General features: G+C 37.7%; 1 protein-coding gene across 2 annotated transcripts in view; it reads right to left on the reverse strand.

The window, feature by feature from the left end:
- Nucleotides 1–23254, reverse strand: part of gucy1a2 (guanylate cyclase 1 soluble subunit alpha 2) — a 39885-nt gene extending 16631 nt beyond the window's left edge. For both annotated transcript variants that reach the window (XM_023351493.1, XM_005809010.2), the window contains exons 1-4: nucleotides 22029–23254; nucleotides 13721–13782; nucleotides 12496–12620; nucleotides 9354–10258 (exon numbers count right to left, since the gene is read on the reverse strand). In XM_023351493.1, coding sequence (XP_023207261.1) covers nucleotides 9354–10258; nucleotides 12496–12620; nucleotides 13721–13782; nucleotides 22029–22349 — 1413 coding nt within the window. In that variant the 5' untranslated portion in view covers nucleotides 22350–23254. The remainder of the gene's footprint in view (nucleotides 1–9353; nucleotides 10259–12495; nucleotides 12621–13720; nucleotides 13783–22028) is intronic.
- Between the last annotated feature and the right edge of the window lie 224 nt (nucleotides 23255–23478).

The raw sequence follows: 23478 nt of genomic DNA on the forward strand, positions 1-23478 counted from the left end.
GAAAGCAAAGATGTCTATCTAATACTTAAAGGCAACATGTTCCAAAGTCCAGGAGCCACAATAGAGAGGCTTGATTTTCTCTCAGTTTCTGTCACGTTCTGGGATAACTAAAAGCAGCTGGCTGGCTGATCTAAGGATCTGAAAAGGTAAATATGCAAGAGCATTTATGCATTTATAAGACAACATCAAATTAATTCTGAACAGGCCAATGAAAAGAGGACATATTTGGTTGAGATGTGTTCATGTCAAACAAAAACATGACTGTTAATTGGTCTCTCCACATTGTCCTTAGGTGTGAGTGTGTGCATCGTCTCCCAGCTGCTGGACTGGTAATCTGTGCAGGAGGTAACCCATCTCTCACCCAATCACCACTGGAAACAGGCACCACCCTATTTAAAAGCAGAACATCATTACTCAACATTTTGAAGGTGGTTTTCCTTGGTTAAGCCTGGTGTGGTGCGCTTCTAACTACTGAAGTGAGTTTGATGTTCTAAGCTGGAGGGGAAAATTTTGTGTAATAAACAAGTTCAAATGTTGTTTTTTTCTGTACTTAGAAGTTATTCTAACAGTGGACTGCGTGATCTTCCAATTTGCACATGCTGATTACCTGTCTAGGATGTGGGTATTTTTTATTAGTAGTTTTGTGATTTTTATCCATTACAAATCTTCCCTTCTAAAATAGAAGTTGCTACATGAGTTTAAAAATGCCTAGAATTGTTCAGTTCCAGAAACTTATTAAAAATGTTCTACGGTATCCAAAATACTAGTTTAAATACCCACATGTGTTTAGAAATGATAATTCAGAAATGTCACGTCAGTTTCCACACTAAACACTTGCCATCCTCAATAAAACTTTTAATCCCAATTGTCTTTCCTTTTTTGATATATGTCTAGCAACATTTGTAAAACAAAATTATGCTTCAAGTCAAGAAAGTGTTTTTGTCACACAATGTAATCAATTATTAATTTTAATAATTAATAATGTAAGAATGGCATCCTGCTTCGCAGCAAGATCCTGCCGGAAAGTCAATGCCTCCTTTATTAACTGCTACAGGACTTTTGTGATTTGTCACTTTGTCTTTTGCTTACTGATGTGCTATTTTCTTTGGCTGATTCTCATACAGAGCACAGGATCTATTTTCCCTCTTTTGATCGCTGTTTTATTTATTTACAGTAGGCATAATTATGCTAGTGTCTCCCAACCTTCCTCTCAGTAACGGGTGTCTATTTCTCTTTGGTTCCCATTTTATAGCTTACTGTGTTGCAAACTTTGCACATTCACAGATGCACACATATACGCACATCCCTGGAGGCAGTTGTGTTGGCCTAGTTGTGCGTCTCTGTTTAACTCGACACTCTTTTCTACTTCTGCCTGCGTCTCTGTCATGACAGCATGGAGAAAGAGGAAGTAAGTCAACTGTGAGATGGGAGGGAAAAGACACACAGCAGTGCAAAAAAAACTACAGAAGGAGGTGGAAAAGATGGAAGATGGGGTTGATAAATAAAAAAAGAAAGACGGAAGTAGTAAAAGCAAAGTGACACATAACGTGTCAACATTTTGAGCAGTAAATATAGTTCTAATGGGCTATTATTCAAAATTCAATAACAACCCAGGTGATGCACATATGCAAAGACATAAAGCACAGCAAGTCAAAAAGTTGCTTTGCTAAAGTGGAATGACAGAAAGAAGGTGGTGCAAGTTAAGAGAATAAATAGCAAAGAGGCACAGAAACCAAGAATATAGCTGGAAACTATCAGCTTTTAGAAAGCTATCCTTCCTTCTATCATTACGCAGTAGTAGTAGCTGGTAGTCCTAATCAATTGTCTAAAAAGAGCTTACTTATTACCATGGCCCGTGAGGAATGATGGGTAAAGCAAGTAGATCTACCTAGATATATACTGTACATCCTTATTGTCGCAAAACATACTGACAGATGATACAGAAATATTTCTAAAACTGTAAATGTTCCAGTAAGTTTCCTAGGGTCTTAATCCGGAAATTAAAAGTACAGGATTTGACCTTAATTTTGAGCAATGACCTCTTTCTCCTCAGCAAGACTCCGCTGCTGAAGAAAAGGTTTGCTGAAACTAATTTAACCTTTGATGCAGAACATTTGAGTCTTTGGAATACTGTGGTCTGCTCAGATGATACAAAATAACAGGAATATCACTTTAAATCAACCCAAAAATACAACACCAATATTTAGGTCTAGAGGTGGAAACATCACAATGTGGGGCAGTTTTTCAGCATTCAGACCTGGCAGGCTTATTCTTCCATATAAATCAAGGAAGAATAAAGGGAGAAATGTACCAGGACATTTTTGACACGAAGATTAATATGGTGAAAGCCTAGAGAAGTGCAAAAAAAGAGAACCACCGTACTTTCAAAATTTCTGTAAAAACTGATATAAAATCCCACCTGAACAATGAATGTGGCTAGTGTCTCTATTTAATAACATCTAGGGGGGTGGCCATAGCTAAAATCAATGTAATGGAGCAGTTCTCTGCTCCATTAGACTTTACTACATATTAAATATACAAAAATTCATTTGGATATCTTTTTATGTGTAATTACTTGGATTCTAACCAACATCTGGTGTGGATTTAATGTTAATAAGCTAATTAGAGAAAATAGTTATGGAAAAAACTGTGTTCAATAACTTTTTCCTGAAAAGAATGGTTGTTGGGTTTCATTTATATGAAAACATGCAAATATGCAATAAGATGAAAGGTCAGGATGTGGCCTTCAAGTCATGATACCTTTGAAACAGATTGAAACAAATTAGCAGTGTCTCATCTCAAGGACTCTGCTTAGTCATCAAAATATTTTTTTTCAGGTTGTTCTGCACCAGTATGTCTAAAATCCCAGGTAGTTAAAGCAACTAATTCAGCTCTACTGACACAAGACAAAACTGCAATCAGTAAAGTGCAGCCAGTGGGACTAATGCTCAGACAACACATCTCTCAATCTTGATGGGTTCACATTCTGCATGCATAAATGTTTAAAATGTTCCGATTCAGATTGCCTTTTCGCATGGCAATGCGGTAAGACAAAAGAAAATGGGAAAGCATGAAAAAAAAAAGTAGTCAGAGAAGGAGAATGAGATGCAAGGACACAGGGAGAACAGACAGACATGAGGAGAACGAAACACACTGTACTTGATAAACAGGAATAAGGGACAGCAGGAAAGAGGAGAGAAGGAGAGCAGGAGGTGGAACATAGACCTAATGCATTCCTTTTTCTAAGAAGATTCTGGGAGATGTCAACAGACTCATTCGCATGAACAGGCACTCAGCAGCAAACAGTCAATGAGTCAGCCTTTTACACACACAAACACACACTGCATACACACAAAGCTGTTTTTGTCTTATCTTGTCAGACTTTAGTGTGCAATTCCCTTACATCCCACTCTCTGCTTGAAATCCTGTTGTACACAGAAAACACACAAGCTCACGTCACGTACACTTTGTTTATGCAGAAAACAAAAAAACGCACACATAAAAGGGACCCCATCAGGACAGTGGTTATCATAATAATATCAGCAAAAATATTCTTTACATTAGCATTATTTGCCTTATCAGCCTTTGTTATACTAACACAAAAGATACATGTAAAAAAAATGTAAAAACTACAATCTATATTTTACTTTGTCTTTGTCAAATTGCAAAGTGTTGATTTAAATCTAAGAGTTCCCCCCAAAATAATCTTGTGTTTCTACATGAAAAATTATTTTGACTGCGATTTTATTCAATTAATATGCAAAAAATATATTTATAATTGGCATTATATTTTGCTTTAATGTTGGTTTAATGGAAACTGAGCATTATCATCACCTGTTTTAAAGAAAAACATGCATCACATCCTCATGCTCTTTTTGTAGCTTTGGATTATTCTATTATTATGTGTTTGTTTATTTTCTGACATTTCATATGCTTTATAATCTTTTCTTGATTTGTAAATTTCTTTTCATTTATTGCATTTTTTGTTGATCTTTCTTGGATGTGCCACAGGGAATGCTGAAGAAAATCAGCTGAAAAACAAATTCTTTCTTTAAGCTTATATTTTTCTGTGCATGGTCCAGGAGAAATAAAGTAATACGGTTGAAAGCAATTAATATTATTAATGTGCTTAACAGATATAACATCTCCTTGTAGTCCTTCTGACTTTTCTCACGCTTCTTTGTATTTTCAACTAAAGACAACAGAAAGAGGGAAATGATTTTCAAAGCCTGCAGCTCTGAACAAACAGCAGCAATTTATCTACCTCAGATCAAAGATGGACACTGCTGACATCAACATTTTCTTTGTCCGAGACATGCAGGTGCAGAGATGACGCAAACAAGCAAACCTCTTTCAAGGCTACAATTGCATTTGTTAGATAAAGGCAGTTACAGTGCAGACTCAGTAATTTTTCTCCTCTATTTTCTACTTCTCAGTCTATTATATAGAGTTTTGAAATATCTTTGCCCTGCCCTTCTGTTTGCTCCTGTTCACAACTTTTACCACCAGGCAAAGTTAACTGCAAGTCATCTAGATCCTGAAACAACAAAGTAGAATCAAACCTTTACACTAATACCACCATGTTTGGTGTCGATGCTCTGTTAGCTTTATGTAAGACTGATAGAGGGTAATCATCTATTGAAGAATTTCTTTAGATCTGGGGTATATACTGTATATACATTGCTTTTTGGAATCGTTTAGCTCACTTCATGTTGCCGGACAGGTTTTACTCAACTGAATTCTTGCTCGTGTTCTCACTAAAACCAGGAAGATAGAGCACATAACACCAGTTTTAAAGTCCCTACACTGGCTCCCTGTAGCTCAAAGAATAGACTTTAAAATACTGTTGTTAGTTTACAAATCACCGAACGGCTTAGCATCACAATACATTAAAGATCTGCTGTTGTTGTATCAACCTTCCAGACCTCTCAGGTCTTCCGGTTCTGGTCTGCTCTGCATCCCCAGAACCAGAATCAAACGAGGAGAAGCAGCTTTCAGCATCTATGCACCACAAATTTGGAACAAACTTCCAGAAAACTGTAAAACAGCTGAAACACTGACTTCTTATAAATCTCAACTAAAAACCCTCCTGTTTAGGATTGTATTTGAAATGTAATCAATTACAAATTTATTGATGGAACTTGACTTAATGTTGTGTTTTGATTATTGATTCTATGTTGCATTGTGTTTCTGTGTTTGATATTATGTAAAGCACTTTGAAATACCTTGCTGCTGAAATGTGCTATACAAATAAAATTTGATTGATTGATTGAACTGAATTCTTGAATCATATTTCTAAGTCAAGTCTTTGGGGGCAAGTCCAACTCTTGTCCTATTTTTTGCACCAAGTCAGACTCTAGCTGAAAGTCTTATCAAATCTGGTGCACCTTGTAATGCCACGTTATGCAATAACGCCACAATATGTGATAATGTAATAAAATCTGGCTTCAAAATGTAACAAAACATAATTAAAACCACATGATGTAATAATCAACACAAAACGTAATAAAATCATTGAACACATTTGCAATACTGTCTGCCAAATATGTAATAACATTATTATATTTTGAACTGATTACTACAAAATGTGGAGTTAGCTCATTTTTTAGGAATGATAATGTAATAATGTGGTGCATTATGTAATAAACAATCACAAACTGTTTGTGTTCATCCTAATTATAATGCTTCTAATAACAACCATGTTTTAGAGCCTATGCACATTTTAATTGATTGTTTGGTCAATAAATACAGACTTTATAATCATTTAGTTGCCGTTTCAGACTCAAAGCTAGACCCCCTGGTATTAACCTACAAGTCGTTCAAGGCAAAATTATTCAAAATGCATTCAAGGATTTTATTGCATTTTACTTCTATTGTTACATATTGCAGTTTTAATGATGTTTTATTACATTTTACAGCCCATTTTTATTACAGTATTATTTATTGTGGTGTTATTACATAATGCAGTATTACACACATCTAACCCTACATCACTGCAGGTTCCAAACATGTACTGTTTGACCTTAGGCCTAAATCAACACCTAAAAATGTCATCTTTAAATGATAGCTAAAATTGCAGATCAAAAAATTTTACAACAAAGTACTGTATAAACTAATAATTTCATATAGTTCATGAACAGTATAGGGTTAATGTTATGGAAAATAGCAGAATTAGTACTCTGCAGCTAAAAATCAGTGCAGGCTCCGACTAGCATCAAACACCGCACACACATTATTCACTTGTAGTTGGACTGACTCATCTTAGACAGACAATTGACCCTTTAACACTAAAGAGCCTGAGAATGCTGAGATATCTGCAGGAAAATCCTCATCATGTAGGTGTTTCATGATTCACTGATTCTGTCTTGGTGAGATTACAAAAAAAATTAAATGTTGACTGGAAGTGAAAGAGAAATGTTAAAATACTAAAAACTACATCTTGTTTTTTTATGTCTGACAAACTATTGAGATATGTGAAGAAAAAAAATAACACGACATATGATATCATGCAGAGCTTGGAGGAGAGCTTTTGACTGTACAACCTCTGTACCCTCCCTTGTGTGGTGGCCACCCTGTTCACACAAAGAGCAAAGAGACAGCCAGAGATGCAATTTGCCCTTTTCTGCGGGGCTCTAAATGTCTCCTGCACAGCAAATATCTTCAGGTGAAGAGAGGATAGAAGTCAAACTGAAAAGCCACCACAGGTCACTCAAACACACACTTCCAGTGCTGTGCAAGAGGAGTGTGGCCTCCTTCCCCCAGCCTGTGGCTTTCTCTCTCTGCCTTTTCTCTTAAAAATGTCAACCAATTCTATCCTGGCTTTCTATTTCTTTTTTCTTCTGCTTCCCATTCCAGGTGACACAGGACTCGCAGTGAAAGGAATACGGAAAGCTATGCTTGCCCTCCTGCTCCACAAACACAAGACGGTTTAAGCGCAGTCCCACTTCAAAAAGAGAGCCCAGACTGTGTGAAATATAAAGGCAAAGAGAACGTATAAGTTGTAATATTCATTGCAATATTCACTTAAGATGGTTATATACACTTTTAGCCATAATCAAGCTTTAATGTTTTTAAATGTGATTTTATGTGACCAACACCAAGTTGCACATAACTGTTCAATGGAAAGAAAATGCTACATGTTTTAAAAATATTTTTACAAACTATAAATTTGAAAAGTGTGACTTGAAGTTGTATTGAGCTCGCTTTACTTGAAAACACTAAATAAAATCTCATGTAACTATTTGCCTTAAGAAGTCATTTTTTTATTTTGTGTTTTGTATCTAGAAATAGGAAGAAAACTAATTGCAATTTTCTTTTTACAGTTTACTGCAATGCATGAAGGGAGTTCAACAAACATGCAAAAGAAGATGCTCTAGCCATACAGCAAAACACTATATTGTTGGAAAACACTGAAGATCGATAGGAAATCACCACCCCACAGTGAAAATGGTGGTGGCAGCATCATGCTGTAGGGATTTATTCTTCAACAGGGACAGAGGGGTTGGCAGAAGTAGAGAAAGGTGTTTCTACAAAGTTTTGACCAATGGGGAATGAATACAAATGAACATCACAGAAAATTACAAATCATGCATCACTGTGTGTTGGTCTGTAGCAAAGATCTTAATAAAAAGCAAATAGGTGTGTCGTTGTAACATTATAAATTGTGATAAGGCCTAGAGTGTGAATACTTTTGTAAGTGTTTGTACAAATGGAAGGATTTTTAATATCAAGCACATTTGACTTTTATATGTGTCAACTGGGAGTCAAAACAGATTTTTAAAATGAAACCTGAGGCATACAAATATATAAATCACAGAAAGACTATCACTACATAGCAGTGTTCACACATAGCAAATTGTGCGAGTTGATGTTAAAAATATTGTGCATTGAAAAGCTTACCATCTAACTTAGGAAAAAAAAACCTAGCGCTAGACCGATCCGTCTCCTCTCTGTCAGTACTGTTCTGTGTCGAGGTGTTGGGTTGTGTCACAGACATCCTGCGGAGACCAACCAATCGATAAAGAGCAGGATATAGCACAAAGCTCCAATTGATTTGTTTTTCAGGCAAATTGAAAGCAATTCAATCTTCACTCCTCTTGTGAAAAAAGATCTGCAGGTTTCGAGAGTGTCATGATAACATTTTATTCAGATGCTACCTCCCCCAAAGTGGTGTAAGACTTTTCTTAATTTCTGTAAGCTCAGTGATTACATTTTGTTTACTTCAACAATACTGACATTCATTCTTCAGATGCTGAAATCTGGCTAGACATAGGACAAAGTGTACTTGGTGAAGAAACTTGTAACAAAGTGTGGCCTTCTTGCACATATTTAGTTGAGGATAATGTTTCACCTGATAGATAAAACAGTGCAGAGATGGCATATTTTTTTGGCTTTGAGGTGCATAAAGTTCGTGACAAAGTCTTATCCACCGCTTTGGTCATCAAAAGTGGACTGGGTTTTCATTTAGCAGAAATCATATATCTTAGGTTCCAGACAGCATAGCTGCTTTGAATACTTGAACACCAGAGACGGTCTGTACTTTTGGCGCAGCTATTGCTCACACATTTCTTTTACAAAGAAGGTGTTTCAGGTGAAGATTTACTCTTAGAGCATGACATATGAGAGAGGGTGTGAAGAGAAACCTCTGCCAAGGGTGCAGAACATGGACCTAAAAGAGTAGTGTGTAGACACAGCTGTGTTTCCCCTGAAGAACAGGAAGAATGTCAGATTAAGGTCCTTGCTTGGCATGGGTCAGTCAATTGACTGATGAGCGGATCTGGTTTTTGACTTGACCAGTCACCAGCTGGTCTGACACTACACTAAAAATAGCAAACCAGTCTGTGAACACGCTGCATCGGCAAGAGAATATCTGCATTCTGTTGGTCTTTCTGAGTAAAGATGACTCAGTTACCTATTTTATTATTAAACAACTCTGCATTTTCTACAATATGTCTGCTTGTCCCATAGGCGACCACTCAAATTGTTAAAAATCCCCTCTACAAAGGTTACCATGGATTTAAGATCAGCTTTGGATGAACACACAGAAAAAAGTCTTACTGATATGGCATAAATATTTATAAATCTGAACTTAAGTAGATTTCATACAGGTAATACGGAAGACCTGCTGTCGGTCAAGAAGGCAATAGGCAGACTGGACTGTATAAAGCATAAGGTTTAGTCCAAAGGAGATTATGGTATATGCCTCTTTTTCAGAACTTTGACCCTACTTCTTAGTTCAAGTGAAAGAAACTCTTAAGGTTTAGAAAATTTAAACATTGCAAGAGCCCCAACTTTGCAGCATATGGATCATTCCTAACTATTGAAAACAGTGGTGATTATCATTATGACTTTACCTTCTCCTTGGTGCCAGCCTGCATGGGATCGGGCTTAGTGCGGATAGTAAATGGGGATGCGAGTCTCAGCAGTATGCCCTGGAAAGAGGGATCCATCTTGGGTGAGACAATCTCAAAACAGTCCCTAAATGAAAGGATCCGGTGAGGCTCAATACGAGCCTGTTTCCTAAGTCCTTCTCCAAGCTGCAGGAGTTCCATCCTATGCCCCAGGACCAGGTGAAACGGGAAGGCACGGCAAAACGTAGCCAGGGAGATGCGAAGATCACTGGGGTTAGTTGATAGCTGGAGTGGGGGACGGTTAGTGCTCACAGATGCTGAATTTGGGATGGAAGAGAGAGGAGAAGGGCAAGTCTCTTGGAGTAAGAAGGATAGACAAACTGTGGGGACGAAGGTTGGAAAAAGAGATGGAGGGGACGGAGATGAGGAGGGTGAGGCAGTGGGGGACGCAGTGGGAGTGGGTGTTGTAGAATCACAATCTGTATGTTCTTCATTTGGCAATAGAGGAGTTAGAGGTGGCACCTCTTCCACTTCAACCTCTGAATGAAAGATCCGCCTGGCGACAGCTCTAATCAAACCTGGCATAACTAATCCCACAACAGGTGCAGGGTTAAAGCAATGAAGAAACAACACTTTCCCTCTTCCGTCTCTGCTGCCACGGTTTCCAAGTTTCTCCAATTTCCCTCTACCTTTCTCCTCTTCGCGGGGATCCTTGCACTGAAAGGAAGGGCTCTCGGAGGAGGCTCGGCGCCCTGTGGAGGTGCGAATGTGTTCTAAAATGGCGTCAAAACCATTGAAGAAATCCTGAAGGTTGCCGCCTACAGCCCGCAGTACTCGCTCATTCTCTTCGAAGCAAAGGCCAAAGAACTCTTCGCCAAAATGCTCTCGCAGTTCGCAGAACGGAACTCCTGTGAGAAAAGGGATGTAAAACGTCAGCGTCAGCAAGGCGGCTCTGCAGAATGAACTCTGCACACAAATTAATGTCGTAGATGACCTTTAGTGCCCACATGCAGGGAATCAAGTGAAACCACAAAACAGAATCAAGGGTGACGTGACATATATATTATTAGACTTTAAATAAGAAAACATGTATATTAAATGCTAAATTATTGCATGTTTGTTTTCTCTTATGTATCTGCCATGAACCTTGGTGTTTCAGCTCTTCAATTATTTGTTTACACCAAAATGAATGAAATTAAAATTATTTTAAGTAAATCAACCATAAAAAGTCACAAGCATAATCAAACATCAAAGCTTTGCTAAAATAATGAATATTGATAGGATAAAAAGATCATGTGCCTACTGACTAAATAATATCAGAAATAAACAGGATTAAAGGATTACAGGAAAACTACACATGCATTTTCATATAAAATGATATAATCATGCAGAATCATTGCACACTGGCATCAAATATAGAAATTTCAACATTAACGCTGTTTTAGAGAGGCTGAGGTGCTTCTAAGGCTTTCTTTACTTCTTCCTATGGATAGATTCCAGTCACTTTCAAAAGTAAGATGTTGGAGACCTCTAAAATGCTGCAAAGTAGACTAAAATAAATAGTATCAAAAGAAAAAATGACAGCTAAATCGCTGCAAAGGAGTCAGTCCTACTTCACTGATGCAGAGAAGGATCGTGTTAGAGCAGAATGTTTAACAAGAAACAGCATTTTAAATTATTGACTACTGAAGTCAAATATATTTTGGTAGTGATGATGTAATGTTTTCCATGTGAAATTATGTTTATTGATCTATTTTTGGAAACCGCTTTAAAAGAAACACAAACAAATCGGTGGAAGGTGCTTTTGTCTTATTGCCAACTGCTGCAAAAAGATCTTGAAAAACAAGGTAAAAAATGTTATATAAAAACAATTATTTTAAAATTAAGACATTATATGTACAGGTCATAGAAGACACTCCATTGTAAGTGTAAGGACAGACATTCATCAGGAAAGGTGAAGCTGGGGGGGAGTCTAGGCAAAAAGCCAGGGCAACTTACACAGAATTTTACTAATCTTACTGCCAAACTTGTTAGTGGTCTAAAAGCTTGATGAGGCCCTTTCCACACTTACATATTTTTCCCATTTGTGATTTTATGTTGTGTGTGTACCACCTGTTCTAATTCAAACCAATGTTTTGTGCATATTTTTATATACCACAAAACAAAACAAAAATTTTTGTATCCATAGAGAATACTCTATGGAACGAGTATTCTGAGGTTTTGAGAAACAATGAGGACCACATTATGCGTACCCAACATAATGTCTCTGATTAACTTCAAATATAAGAAGCAGAAATCCACAGTAAGAAGGAAATTTTTAAAGTTGTTATTGAAGAAGCTTTGGCCTATTTGTTTCAGCAAAGTACCAGTTTAAATTTTTTTTATCACGAGTAGTACAGCTGGGCCCAAGAATGTGATAGCCTCCATTTGTAAAGTGAATCTTTATAATTATTGGAAATTTAAGCAAGTTATTGATCCCAAATAAACAAGTCACCAATCCCAAATAAATGACCATATTAAAGCATGGCTGATAAATTGTTTCCATTTCAAATCACTGGATTTTAAATCCACTAAGTTTGTTTTTTTTATCAATTAAAAGATTCAGTTACGGTACCCAGCTGTCTGTTTTTGTTCAGGGGTCAAAGTAAATTAGATGCCCCTAAAATAGCCAAGCTTTACCCTAGGAATAAATTAGTTATTTTCATGTGGGCCTTAGAGACAAAACAACCTTCCCCAAAGAGTAAAAGATAGCCTGAGTACATGCACATGTGTGCATCTATGCATAAACAGTAACATAATAGTTACTCCACTTAGTTTAAAGTACCTAGTATTTCCTATTTTCATGAAATGTGCTACAATGTATAATAACAGCAAGGTCTCGGATAAGGGCTTTGGTGTGTGACCAAACAAATGAAAATAATAAATTTAAGCATATAGAGAGGGGACATTGTACATGTTGTGCTCACCCATCAATTTACAATACAGATATTAAATTCAAAGCAACCAAGAAGTAGAACAAAAGTGTGAAAGCAACACACTAAATAGAAATGAGGCTAGATTTTTTATATAAAGCTACCTTTTTATATCCTTTATTTCTAAATGTCAAGCTCAGAACAGTGTTTTTTTGCTCACATTACATGCCTACCCAATATTGTGGCCATGTACTGCAGAATCTGTAGGACATCTTCCTCTGAGCCAGAGTTTTCAAGAAATGGGCACTTCTCCTCTTTCTTTTCACGCTGCCTTTCACTACCCCCAACATCCTGGCACCTGTGAGTCACACAAAGCAAACAGGCAAATGTATAATCAAATCCTGGAATCAGTAAAGAAAAAAAAGAAAACCCAACATGGTGCTGAAACTGATAAAAAGCTAAGTTTTTCTCATCTAAGATGAATACATTTGGAGTGACATCTGGGTAGAGCAGAGAGGAGAAATAAAACATCATGCAAAATGCACATGTGGTGTAAATGTGCTGGTGTAGTTCCTCTGCTGGTGGTTGAGAGCTGGGATTAAGAGTATATTTGGATGCACTCATAATTTGAAAAAAACCTGACTAGTAAAAGAGATAAAAGATAAAATGTTGCAGAAACAGTGTTGTGAAAAAGTATTTGCTCCCTTACAGATTTTATCTGGTTTTGCTTTCCTGTCACACTTACATGTTTTGGATCATCAAACAAATGTTAACGTTGGACAAAGGCAACCTGGATAAATTCATATAGAGTCAGGTAGGTTTGGGTTGATTTTACCCTCAATTATTGAAACTTCTGTTTGACAACTGCTTCTTGTTTTTACTCACATTTACAGTATATGTGTCTGATGTTAACATTTGTCCGATGATCTCAAACTTATGTATGACAAAAAAAGTCAGAGCAAAATAAATTTGTAAAGGGGTAAACACTTTTTTCAAGGCGCTGTATTTGTTTTTCCACAGTAAGATGCTCCGAAGCACAGAAGTTACACCGACTGAGGCCAGAGTGTGAGATACGGAAGACCAGCTGCAGCATTTCTGCATCTTTATGCAGTATGTGTCATGTGAAGGTTGTCTGTAAGTGTTGTGCCTGGCTGAAAACCCTCCACTGAGTTTTGCTGTTTTGACAGGGCACAAACAAGAGGTGAAGGAGTGAGACTAGGTGTTTGTCTATTTCTTTGGAAGTGTGGCTGAGGGCAAAACAAGAAAGGGAAAAGTGGCGGCTGCAAAGCAAACAAGAAGTGGTAGAGACGGTGAAAAAATTGAGTGAACAGGTGTGTGACGTGTGACAGACAAGTGCGAAAAGTACAAGGAACTGGATGGGAAGTGAACGACAGGGATACCTGAGATAGACAAATTGTGGAGAGGAGAAAAAAGCTGCAAGTAGTTAAAAGTTTATACCTCATTTCTTGTTGTCTGTAGAACTGCAGAGTTCGTTGAAGAGCCTCTTGAACAGTCTGTGTCTGCAAAGAAAGATGACATGATTAAACGTGTTTTTATTTACGTTTGATGAGGAAAGCTTTAATGATTTTCTTTTATCTTTTATGTAATTGTAAAACTGGTCTATTTTGTGCATTTCTCCCTTTTCAAAGACATTAAGGATTGCAGCTGATTTTAAAGACGTGGCATTTACAAGACTACTGCTGCTACGCAGGCAGTGCATCAAAGGCACAAGCTGTTTCTAACAGCAGAGTATACCCATTATTTTGACTAAAAGAGGACTAGAAAGTGCATCATTAACTCCCTAACCCTATATGTAATACTTTGTAAAACATCTGGAATGCCAACTTATGTCTTTAAGTGCAGTACATGTTCTACTGGGATTTTGCAAGTTCTCAACATGCTGGTGAAAATCCTCCATCCTTAAGCAGAAGACCAGTTGCCTTCTACTATTCACCATTTCTGGAATTTCTCGAAAATAAACTCATACCAGCAAAGCTGCATGGACTTTGAATATTATTAAAACAATAAAAATATTAAAAAAAACATCACATTTAAGGAAAGAAAAAAATAGCACATCACATCAATCACTTTGCTCCTGAATACCCTCCAAAGGCATTCACATTTCCTAAAACTCGAGCAAAGTCTATACAACACAAGAAATAATGCAAGATTAGGTCGTTTAAAAAATTAAAAATATATAGTGTTGTTACGGCCAGTGGCCTTGTATGTTGTCTTTTGCTCTTCCGTATCTGTATATCTGCAGCTTTCCAACCAAATTGACTCCACTGGGAAGTGGATGCAGTCCTCATCCTCCTGTGCCTCTCCCTGAGGCCTACAGCAGAGCTCATTGGATCACCAATTGTCAGCTCCACCAATCTGTGATGACGCCTCCCTTTTTAAACCCAAGACTTCCTGGGAGAAGGCACAGCTGATTCTTTGTTGAGATAGCTTGCTGCTTTGTTGGGTGTTTGACTGCTCTGAATAGCTTTGTCTTTCTGTGAGCTTTTGTAAACTTTGATAGCTTTTGTCCCTGTGTGGGTTTTGTATCTCTACTAGAGATTTGTAGTTTGTTTTTTGTTTAACCTGGACAAAAGGTGCAGCTTTGCTTTGTTAAGATCTTTGGTTTACACCTCTGATTGTTTTGTGGATTTTGTTTTATTTAGCACTTTTGGTTGCAAGCCCCTACCTTTTGATTATTGTTGATTTTTACCCTTTAGCTCCTGGTCTTTCTGAGACTCTCCCTTCAGCATGTCATTTGACTTTTGCTGTCGCCGCTAGTCTGGTGGAGCTGAGTAACTAGGGAGTCATGAGGAGAAGGTACTCTGTGAGGGGGAAGCTTGGCTGGAGACTGAAGGTCTGAGGAGGAGCTTTGTGGAAAAGACGGCACTTTGTGGGAGAAGATTGGGCACCCCCAAATGGCTACTAAGGGACATTAGAGGATTTCTCAATCATGCATGAAAGAATCAAAGAAAAACTCCAGATATATTTTTGATGAGGGAAACACATTATAGCATGATATAAGGATCAAAACAGTGGATTTCATGTAGTACTGCCACCTTGAATTTTTTTCACCTTTTGTCACCTGTCTATGCCTATTCTGCATTTTGGATCAACCTTAATCTCAAAATTTTAATGGAGTCCCATCACTACTTAATTTATCACCCTGGAGCTTCTTTTGGCTTCTCGGCTTGGTAAAAGTGATGCACATAAGCTACCCAAAAAACCCTCATCACCTAACACAGTCATATTTAATGGGTACATTTCTCAAGGGACACTTTAACAAGTTACATTGAAGTAAAGGTGCGAACAAAATTAATCATGACTAAAGTCCATTTAGCAGTTCTGTTCTGAAGCTTTTTTAATGAGCAAGCCTTTGTTAATATCAGTGAAGCTCTGAGTAACATAAAAAAACAGATCCATATTCAATTTTCACTCCTGAATGCCAGTTTCAAAGGAAAATCAAATTAATTTCCATAACAGGAAATGCTTTGATGAAGTGTTTTTTTATATATATATTTTGCCTTATATTTGTGCAGAAAATTTCCAAATGACCATAAGACACAAACCACTTGAATGCTTGTGTGCACAGCTGGCATGTTTAGCGCTGCTGGCAGTCTAAGCTTTAGAGGGCGGGTCCAACACGATTATCTGAGATACGGCTGAAATGCACGGCTGTTGTGACAATACTGGAACACAGTGTACCAGCTGGAGAGGTCATTCTGGGGTCACCAACCACTCTGGTCAGATACAGGAGAGATTTTTTGAGTCTGTGTCCATTTGTTTGCATTAGTGTGTTTGTGAGAGAGAGCCAGAATGAAAATAGAGAAGATACGGGAGATTTTGGTCCAAAAATAACCCCAAGAAACCTTAACAGACAAGATGCAGCTTGTCTGCAGAGGAACGTTTTTTTTCTAAATGTTGATTTGCTTTACATGCACCACTTCCTGACACAAAGTTAAAATTTTTTTTTTAAAAATAGAAAGAAACATTGATAATTTTTTTCAGAAAAGACTTTTTATTACATACTGTATGTGTAGTCCAGGTGGACAGCGTGTCTGATGAAGTTGCATTCTAAGATTTGTGAATGTGAGAAAAAAACTGCTGCACAAACATACTGTTCTCTTACATCACAATTAGTCTGAACTGTAGCATTTCTGCTCCTTAAATTAATGTGCAAAACTACAAACTGAATACAAGACAATCAAAGTAATGGTCTCTATCAAATTTTAAGGATAACTCCAATGCCCATAGCAACAATAAGAAAAATGTAAAACATGTTGCTGTCTCTTTTATTTATATGAAATGCTGGTTAGTCATGTTCTCCTCTGCAGAAGGAGAATCTGCCTTTTCAGCCTGTCAGTGTCCCTGATTTTCATTGAAACAAATGCATCGACACACATCTAACTAGATGTGTTACTCCCTTCCTGCTTTTATTACAATAATCTTATTGTATTTCATAAGTAGGTTGTAGGAACGTTGATTGATTAAATACAGTGCTGGAAAAACTACTTCCACTGTTATGAATTTCTGAAGTTTTTACTTCTTTTCTCACACTTTCGCAAACAAACTTTAATTCTGGATGGTTTGGATAATTATTTACCTTAATAACTGAAACAATGATAAACTATTTTCTCAAGTTTCCTTTGTCTGGTATTAAAATTACTGATTATATAAAACAGAAGACCTGTTAAAGGCTCTTTTAAGGCCATGGATTAAATTGCTCAGTTCAGAGCAACATTTTAAATTAAATTGTTATTTTTAGATCATTGTTGTCTTGGTCATTTATTAGGAAACTGATGTGGAAAAATTACAGTTAGGTTACACCTGCTAGTTGTATTGCTATATACAACGACAGAAACTGAACTACAATACATTATTTATTAAAATTTGTAATCATTATATTAACAGTTATTGTCAACCATAAAAGTGTGATCTGTTGCCTTAGGAAAGTTGGAAACGTCCTCGACTTTCCAAATAAAGTAGAATCTGATCCAGCAGAAAGGCCCAGTAGAGCTCAACAGTAATAACAATGTAACATATTAATGTCAATTACAAAGCATGTCCAGTTTCACCAGCATTTTTAACCCATCTATAAGCAAGGTTCAGGTTTTACTGATACAATAAAAGAGCTTTGTGAGTGAAACCAACTTTCTTACTATAATCAAAAAGTTTAAACTATGTTTTACACAGTCCAGATGCAGGAGTTGTTTGAAAGCCGGCCTTCTTTGGTTTTTACTTTTCTGTCTTTTATTTAACATTTCCTTTTTTCATTTGAATCTGACCAGAGACAAAAAAAATAGCTAATTGAAAAAACTAAACTCTTTTTCATCCTCATACATCACTAGGGAAAATATGGAAGGCAGTGATTCTTAAGTGTTAAGAATCACTTAACAATCACTAAAGCCTAACACTAAGATGTTAGGCAATAACCGTGATTCTGGTTTCCCCTGAAATGTCAAATCACAAAGAGAAACAATCTACTTGCGTTTATAAATGAAAGCAAAATAATATTCACAAATATACAGTAGTTAACTAAAGAACACCCTGCAAATCAAACCACAACCTATTTTTAGTTACCAAAGGAAGAGGGATGGAAAAATACAGCATGTGCAAATGTGAAAGTTACAATATCATCATCAAAGCACCAGCAGACCCAGCTAACTACAAAATGAATGGGTTGCTTTACTATATTCTTGACTTTGAGGCTATTTTCACTGTAACATTGTAATCGCAGACATATCAAATCCATGTTGAAACAAATAAACAATAGATTATGTATTAATGATTTAAACTGGTAAGAAGCTTACAAGGTCAACAAACACAGCTTTGGAGCTTTTACAGTATCGCTGATTTCAATAAACAATATTCTTGACAAGTAGGTCAAACATGAGCCACGTGGCAGGTAAACATCGTAACAGAGTCTTCCTTTATTTATTTGTGTAAAACACTATCTTTGCTATTCAGAAATATCCAAAAAATGTGGATAGTCATGTAGTAGAAACTAATTGAGCCACATTCATCTCAAATTAAGATTACTCTGTTTTGCAACTTCTGCTGGCAACTAAAACTGCAGGCTGGCTTCTTCAGCAGACAGTTTGAATAATTAACCAGCTAATATAGGCTTATTAGACCACCAGTGCTACTCTAAAAAGAGCTAACCAGTAAACCAGTTTAATATACTGCGCAAAACCTCTACCATTTAAAAACTACAAATACATTTCTGTGCTTTTTATGCATATTTTGTCTGAGTCTACACCAAAATATAAATAAATCCTGTTACCATAACAGTACTTATCAATATGTTTGTTTAGTCTTGCCTTTCAATTGTGCATGAAAGCAGTTACAATTGCTTTCATGTACTGCTTTCACTACATGAAAGCAGTTTTTTTAAGCACTTTTGTTTGCTTAAGAAAATTGGAGTCCTGGGATACTGTTAAAGCATATCTACTGTCAAATAAAATCAAAATGTGTCCTTCACTAGAGTGACATAAATGAGTGCCAAATCTGTTTTAATTTGGTTAGACTTTGAGATGTCTGAATTTCAAGAAGCTATGAAGCTACAAAAATTCTCAGATGAAATTCCTCTCTTTCTTAGGATTCTGGCATTTAGCAAATAGACATGGTTTCCAAATGGAACTGAAACAGGAAAAGGTTATTCGGATTTAATGTCAGATAGAGAGAGAAAAATTAAGGTTTTTTTTTCTTACACAGTGCAAGTAAATAACTTATTTAAGAGAGAATACAGTGAAACCGTATGCAGAAAAGTCTTACAAAGTGCAATTTCCATAAAAACTGTCAATACTGCATCATTGTGCTCTGCTAAAACACTGTGATCAAAATGCATTCTTCCCTAAAAACTACAGTGACCTGCTCTAAAATGAAAACACAAAAGGCGATCAGCCTAATGAGTAAAAACATACATGACTATAATCAAACATGAAACTGAGAAAAGAGAGCAGAAATGATTGTTTGGGTAGCTGCTAATGAGCGTAGGGGTGTGTGCACGTGTGTGTTGCTCCTGCTGGGCCAGTGTGGTCAGAGTTCACACAAACAGAGGCTCTGCTCCTTCCTGTCAGTCACAGTGAGCTGCTGTAAACATGCCAACTGTTTGCACTCCTATATGCATTTTGTCTGCATGAGTGGCATCTGTGCATGTGAGAAAGAGAGGTCAAGAAAAGACTATGTGTTGCTTGTTAAGACGGAGATCGTATTCATGGAGCTAGAAGCAATAAGACATGGACATTGTTAGGTCTATCTTAGGGGGATCTCGGCTCCTCTTAATGTTACTTATTAAACCAGCGATTCTCAACGCTGGACTTCAGGACCCACTGTCCAGCTTGTATTAAGTGTTTTCCTGCTGTCACACACCTGACTTTAATGAATGGGTGATTAACAGGCTTATGCAGCACTTGATAGCGTGCTGAGGAGGTGATGCAATCCTTTTAATCAGGTGTGCTGGAGCAGAGAGACATCTACCACATAAAGGACAGCGGGCCCTGAGGATGAAGGTTGAGAATCACACCTCTATTTGTTTATCTATCAATAATTATTATTTCATATATAATTAATCAAAGCAGTTGTGATCTTTGCATGAAGAACTAACCCAAAATTTCTAATATAATTTATAGCATTTAATTAAAATTAATTATTATAACATTAAAGTTATCTTTATGGTAATTTCTCCTCTGGTAGACAGGTGGACAGCACTCTATTAAAACTGTGCTAGGAGAAGAACACAGGAGTGGAAGCTTTTTGAGTATGAGAAGATAGGAGAGGAAGCAGAGATGGATCCAGGGAAGGTTAGCGCTAAGAAGTGACTTCTTAAAGCAAATGTGCAGACTGTAAGCTGCAGCAATAAAACTATGTCACTAGGAACAGAGAGACAGAGTTTCCTAGTGACAGAGGAACTCTGTACAGAGAGGAACTCTGTACCATAAACAAGTCAAAGACAAATCTGACTTTAATTCTTAATTTTATTTATCTCTATCTCTACTCTATCCTTATAGAGTCGATACTCTGTTCTGGGACTCATGCGCTGAGCATAGTTGCAAACTGGAGAAGCAGTGAGATTTACTACGATTGTACGCAGAACCAAGGGTAATGAGCAACACAAGTGCTTGTTTTTCACTAGGAGTAACCATTGGTAAATTTGAGAAAAACATCCCACATCACACAGTAAAATAAAAACTCACTACTGCTATTGAAGTCTAAATCTTAATAGCTCTGAAACCTATCTAATAATAAAACTGCACTGGTTGGTTTATTTATGAATGAGCTGATATAACATCTATCCAACTGTCTCTATCAGTAACAACATAAATGACTCAGATCTGTTAAAGATGAAGTATAGTTGTTGTCTCAAATGGCCTAATCAAAGCCCCAACCAAAATTTGATTGCATTTGTGCAGCAGATCTATAAACTAGTTACATCTGCTAGAAAACCCTCCAAACTGATAGAACTGAAGTAATTCTGCATGTAATAGACGAGTTACAGTAAATGCTTAATCACAGCTGTTACCAAACAGGTTGGAAACATTGGACCAGTTTGGTTTAGATAGCCTTTTTCCCCTTTTGTGTTAATAAATTATAATAATTTGAAAACAACTTTTTTGCTTTTCTATTTTTCATCTAAGATTAAAATTGATTTGATGATCTGAAGAATATATGAGTGTTGTCAAAACGAGAAAAACCTCTGAGGCAAATAATTGAGGTTGTAAAAACTAACCCTTGTTTGCTAATTTTACACCACTGCCGACTTGCCATAATAAGTTTGTGCAATGTAATTTCTAAATAAATCTAAATCAGATTTTTGATAACATTCTTTTATAATGGCTAAATATTAAAAAAATAAACATGAAATTAAATATCTCCAGAACTCCAAGCAAAATATCTAAAACTTTTGAAAGTCCTCAATACAGCCCTAGGTTAAAACAGTTATAGTACAGTATAATAAAATCCTCATTATGAATCTATCATTTAACGAGTGAATGTTTCAGAGATTATGAAGTTCTAGCAAAACCTTGGAAAGTCACGTTCCGCGCATCTTAATAGTTTTTAAAAAACCTTAATTTAACCACCAAAGATAACCTAACTGCAAACTTCCTTATCACACATCATCTATCACGACACTCAGTTGTAACAGGAGCTTTATAACATTACTGAGGCACAGATAGAAGATGCACCAACAAACACAGGTCTGTCTGTCACAATCCACACATAGTTAAATATATACAGACAGAGGCCGGGGCATCTCTGACTCTGCCTCACAACAACATATTTAGTATTATATAATCTGCCAGATGATTCAGGCTAGCAGAGCAGAAGGGAGAAAAGAGGGTTTTTTCATGGACAGCACAGTGCACATCACATCATTGATGAAAACAGGGTTCCAAATGGGCCGAATATCTCTACATTCCTGGACTTACAAATAATATAGAACCTGAAAAAAAATGGATGGATGGACAGGTGCACAAATGCATGGATGGATAGATGGATTCATGGATAGATGATGGCTGGATGGAATCATGGACAGATAAATACATTCACTTATGGATGGATGGATGGACTAGACAAGAGACAAGAATTAAGTGGAAATGTTTTTTCCCTAACTCTTCTTTTTTTCATACTTATCCAAAAAATTTTTATTAAATTCTTATTTTTCTTGAGTATTATTACATAGTGCTCAAGAAATAATAATTATATATATAGCGCTCATCATGAGCTGTGACACAGTGCTACACATGTAGGCTAAGAGCTGTAAGCTTACCGTCGGTGAAGTGAGTCGTTTCAGGCTCTCCCCCAGCGAGTCCAGGTTCACCCTCCGCCGCCTGGTAGCCCTCTTGTGGGGTACACAGGGTCCCTGCTGCTCCTCGCCCGCCGGGCACGCCGACCTCTCAGCGGGGCTGCGGCCGTTCCAGAGCAGCGCTCTGTGGGACGATGGGAAGGAGGAAAACGGGCAACCCCGGCTCTCGTCGGCCGGCTCCAAAGCGCCATCCCCTCCGTCTCCTCCGGGGCTTTCAAGCCCGCAGTCCGAGCCCACTGAGCTGCTAAATGACTCGGATGAGATCTTGCGCGACGACGAGGACATGGTGGTGTTGAGGAGGAGGAGGATGGTGGTGTTGGTGATGATGGTGGTGTTGAAGAAGATGATGCTACAGTAGGCTCCGTACCACGTCCACCTGTGCGCGGGGGAGTCATCAGACAGTGGGGTGAGGAGAGGGGCTGGGTAGGTGAGAGGGGGTGAGGTCCGTCCGTGTTATTAGGACCGCATGTGTGACTGACAATGTCCACGTCTTTTCAGTGTGCGTGAAACGCGCGTCTGTTGTGGAGAAAAGCAGGAGCGCTCTAATGGCACGCAAACATTTATGTAAGGAGGAGAAGGTGGCGGTATCTCCTTTTAAAAACAGTCCTCCTCTCCCCCTTCAGTCAATCCACTTTGCTCCCAAAGGTGATAAAAGCTCTCTGTGGTGGATATCTACAGAGAATTACAAAAATCTTCCTAGCATCCGGTTTTTAAGCGTCTATTTATAAAGCAGGCGCTTTTTAAAAAAATAACTAAGATGCAAAGAAATTGACAATATGGCAGTCCCACGGCAAATTATTTATTCCGCTTACCCGGGCTAGAAATGCTGGCATCATAAGAATGTTGCGTATCCCCCCTCTCACTAAGCCGAATCCCCCAAGTCGCCGCAGATGTGTCTGCTTCCCTCTCTCCTCCTCCTCCTGTTCCTCTGCGACAGCGGCTCTCCTCTTTGGCTGGTCTTCTCATCCCCTGTCCGTCCTCCTCTCCTTCAGCGTCCCTCCCGTGTTTTTTTCCGGGGTGGGAACATCGCTCGCACTCGGACTGAAGGTAGATAGACAAACAGCTGGAGTTGGAGCTGCGCGAAGAAGAGAGCAAGCGAGAAAGCGCGCGCTGGCTGTCAAGTATCGCCAAGTGCCGCGTGCACCGAGCTCGCGGTCTGAAGTACGCAGCGACGGCTTGATCAATTTTGATAGTTCGTGAAAATGTATTTACTATCAAAGACATGTTTTGTGTTTGTCTTTTTTTTTTTAAGCGTTTATTTTTGTTTTCAGATCACAAATGTTAAGCGAATGTTTGATGATCTGAAAGGACCGTCTAACAGACTGGAGAAATTAATTAAATGGAACCTTTTGGGCAACAAGAAGTAGCCTGAAGCTTTCCACCTCTCTGCCTTCTATTTATCGGTCTATCTTTT

Source organism: Xiphophorus maculatus, chromosome 18 (assembly GCF_002775205.1).
Source record: "Xiphophorus maculatus strain JP 163 A chromosome 18, X_maculatus-5.0-male, whole genome shotgun sequence".
NCBI lineage: Eukaryota > Metazoa > Chordata > Actinopteri > Cyprinodontiformes > Poeciliidae > Xiphophorus > Xiphophorus maculatus.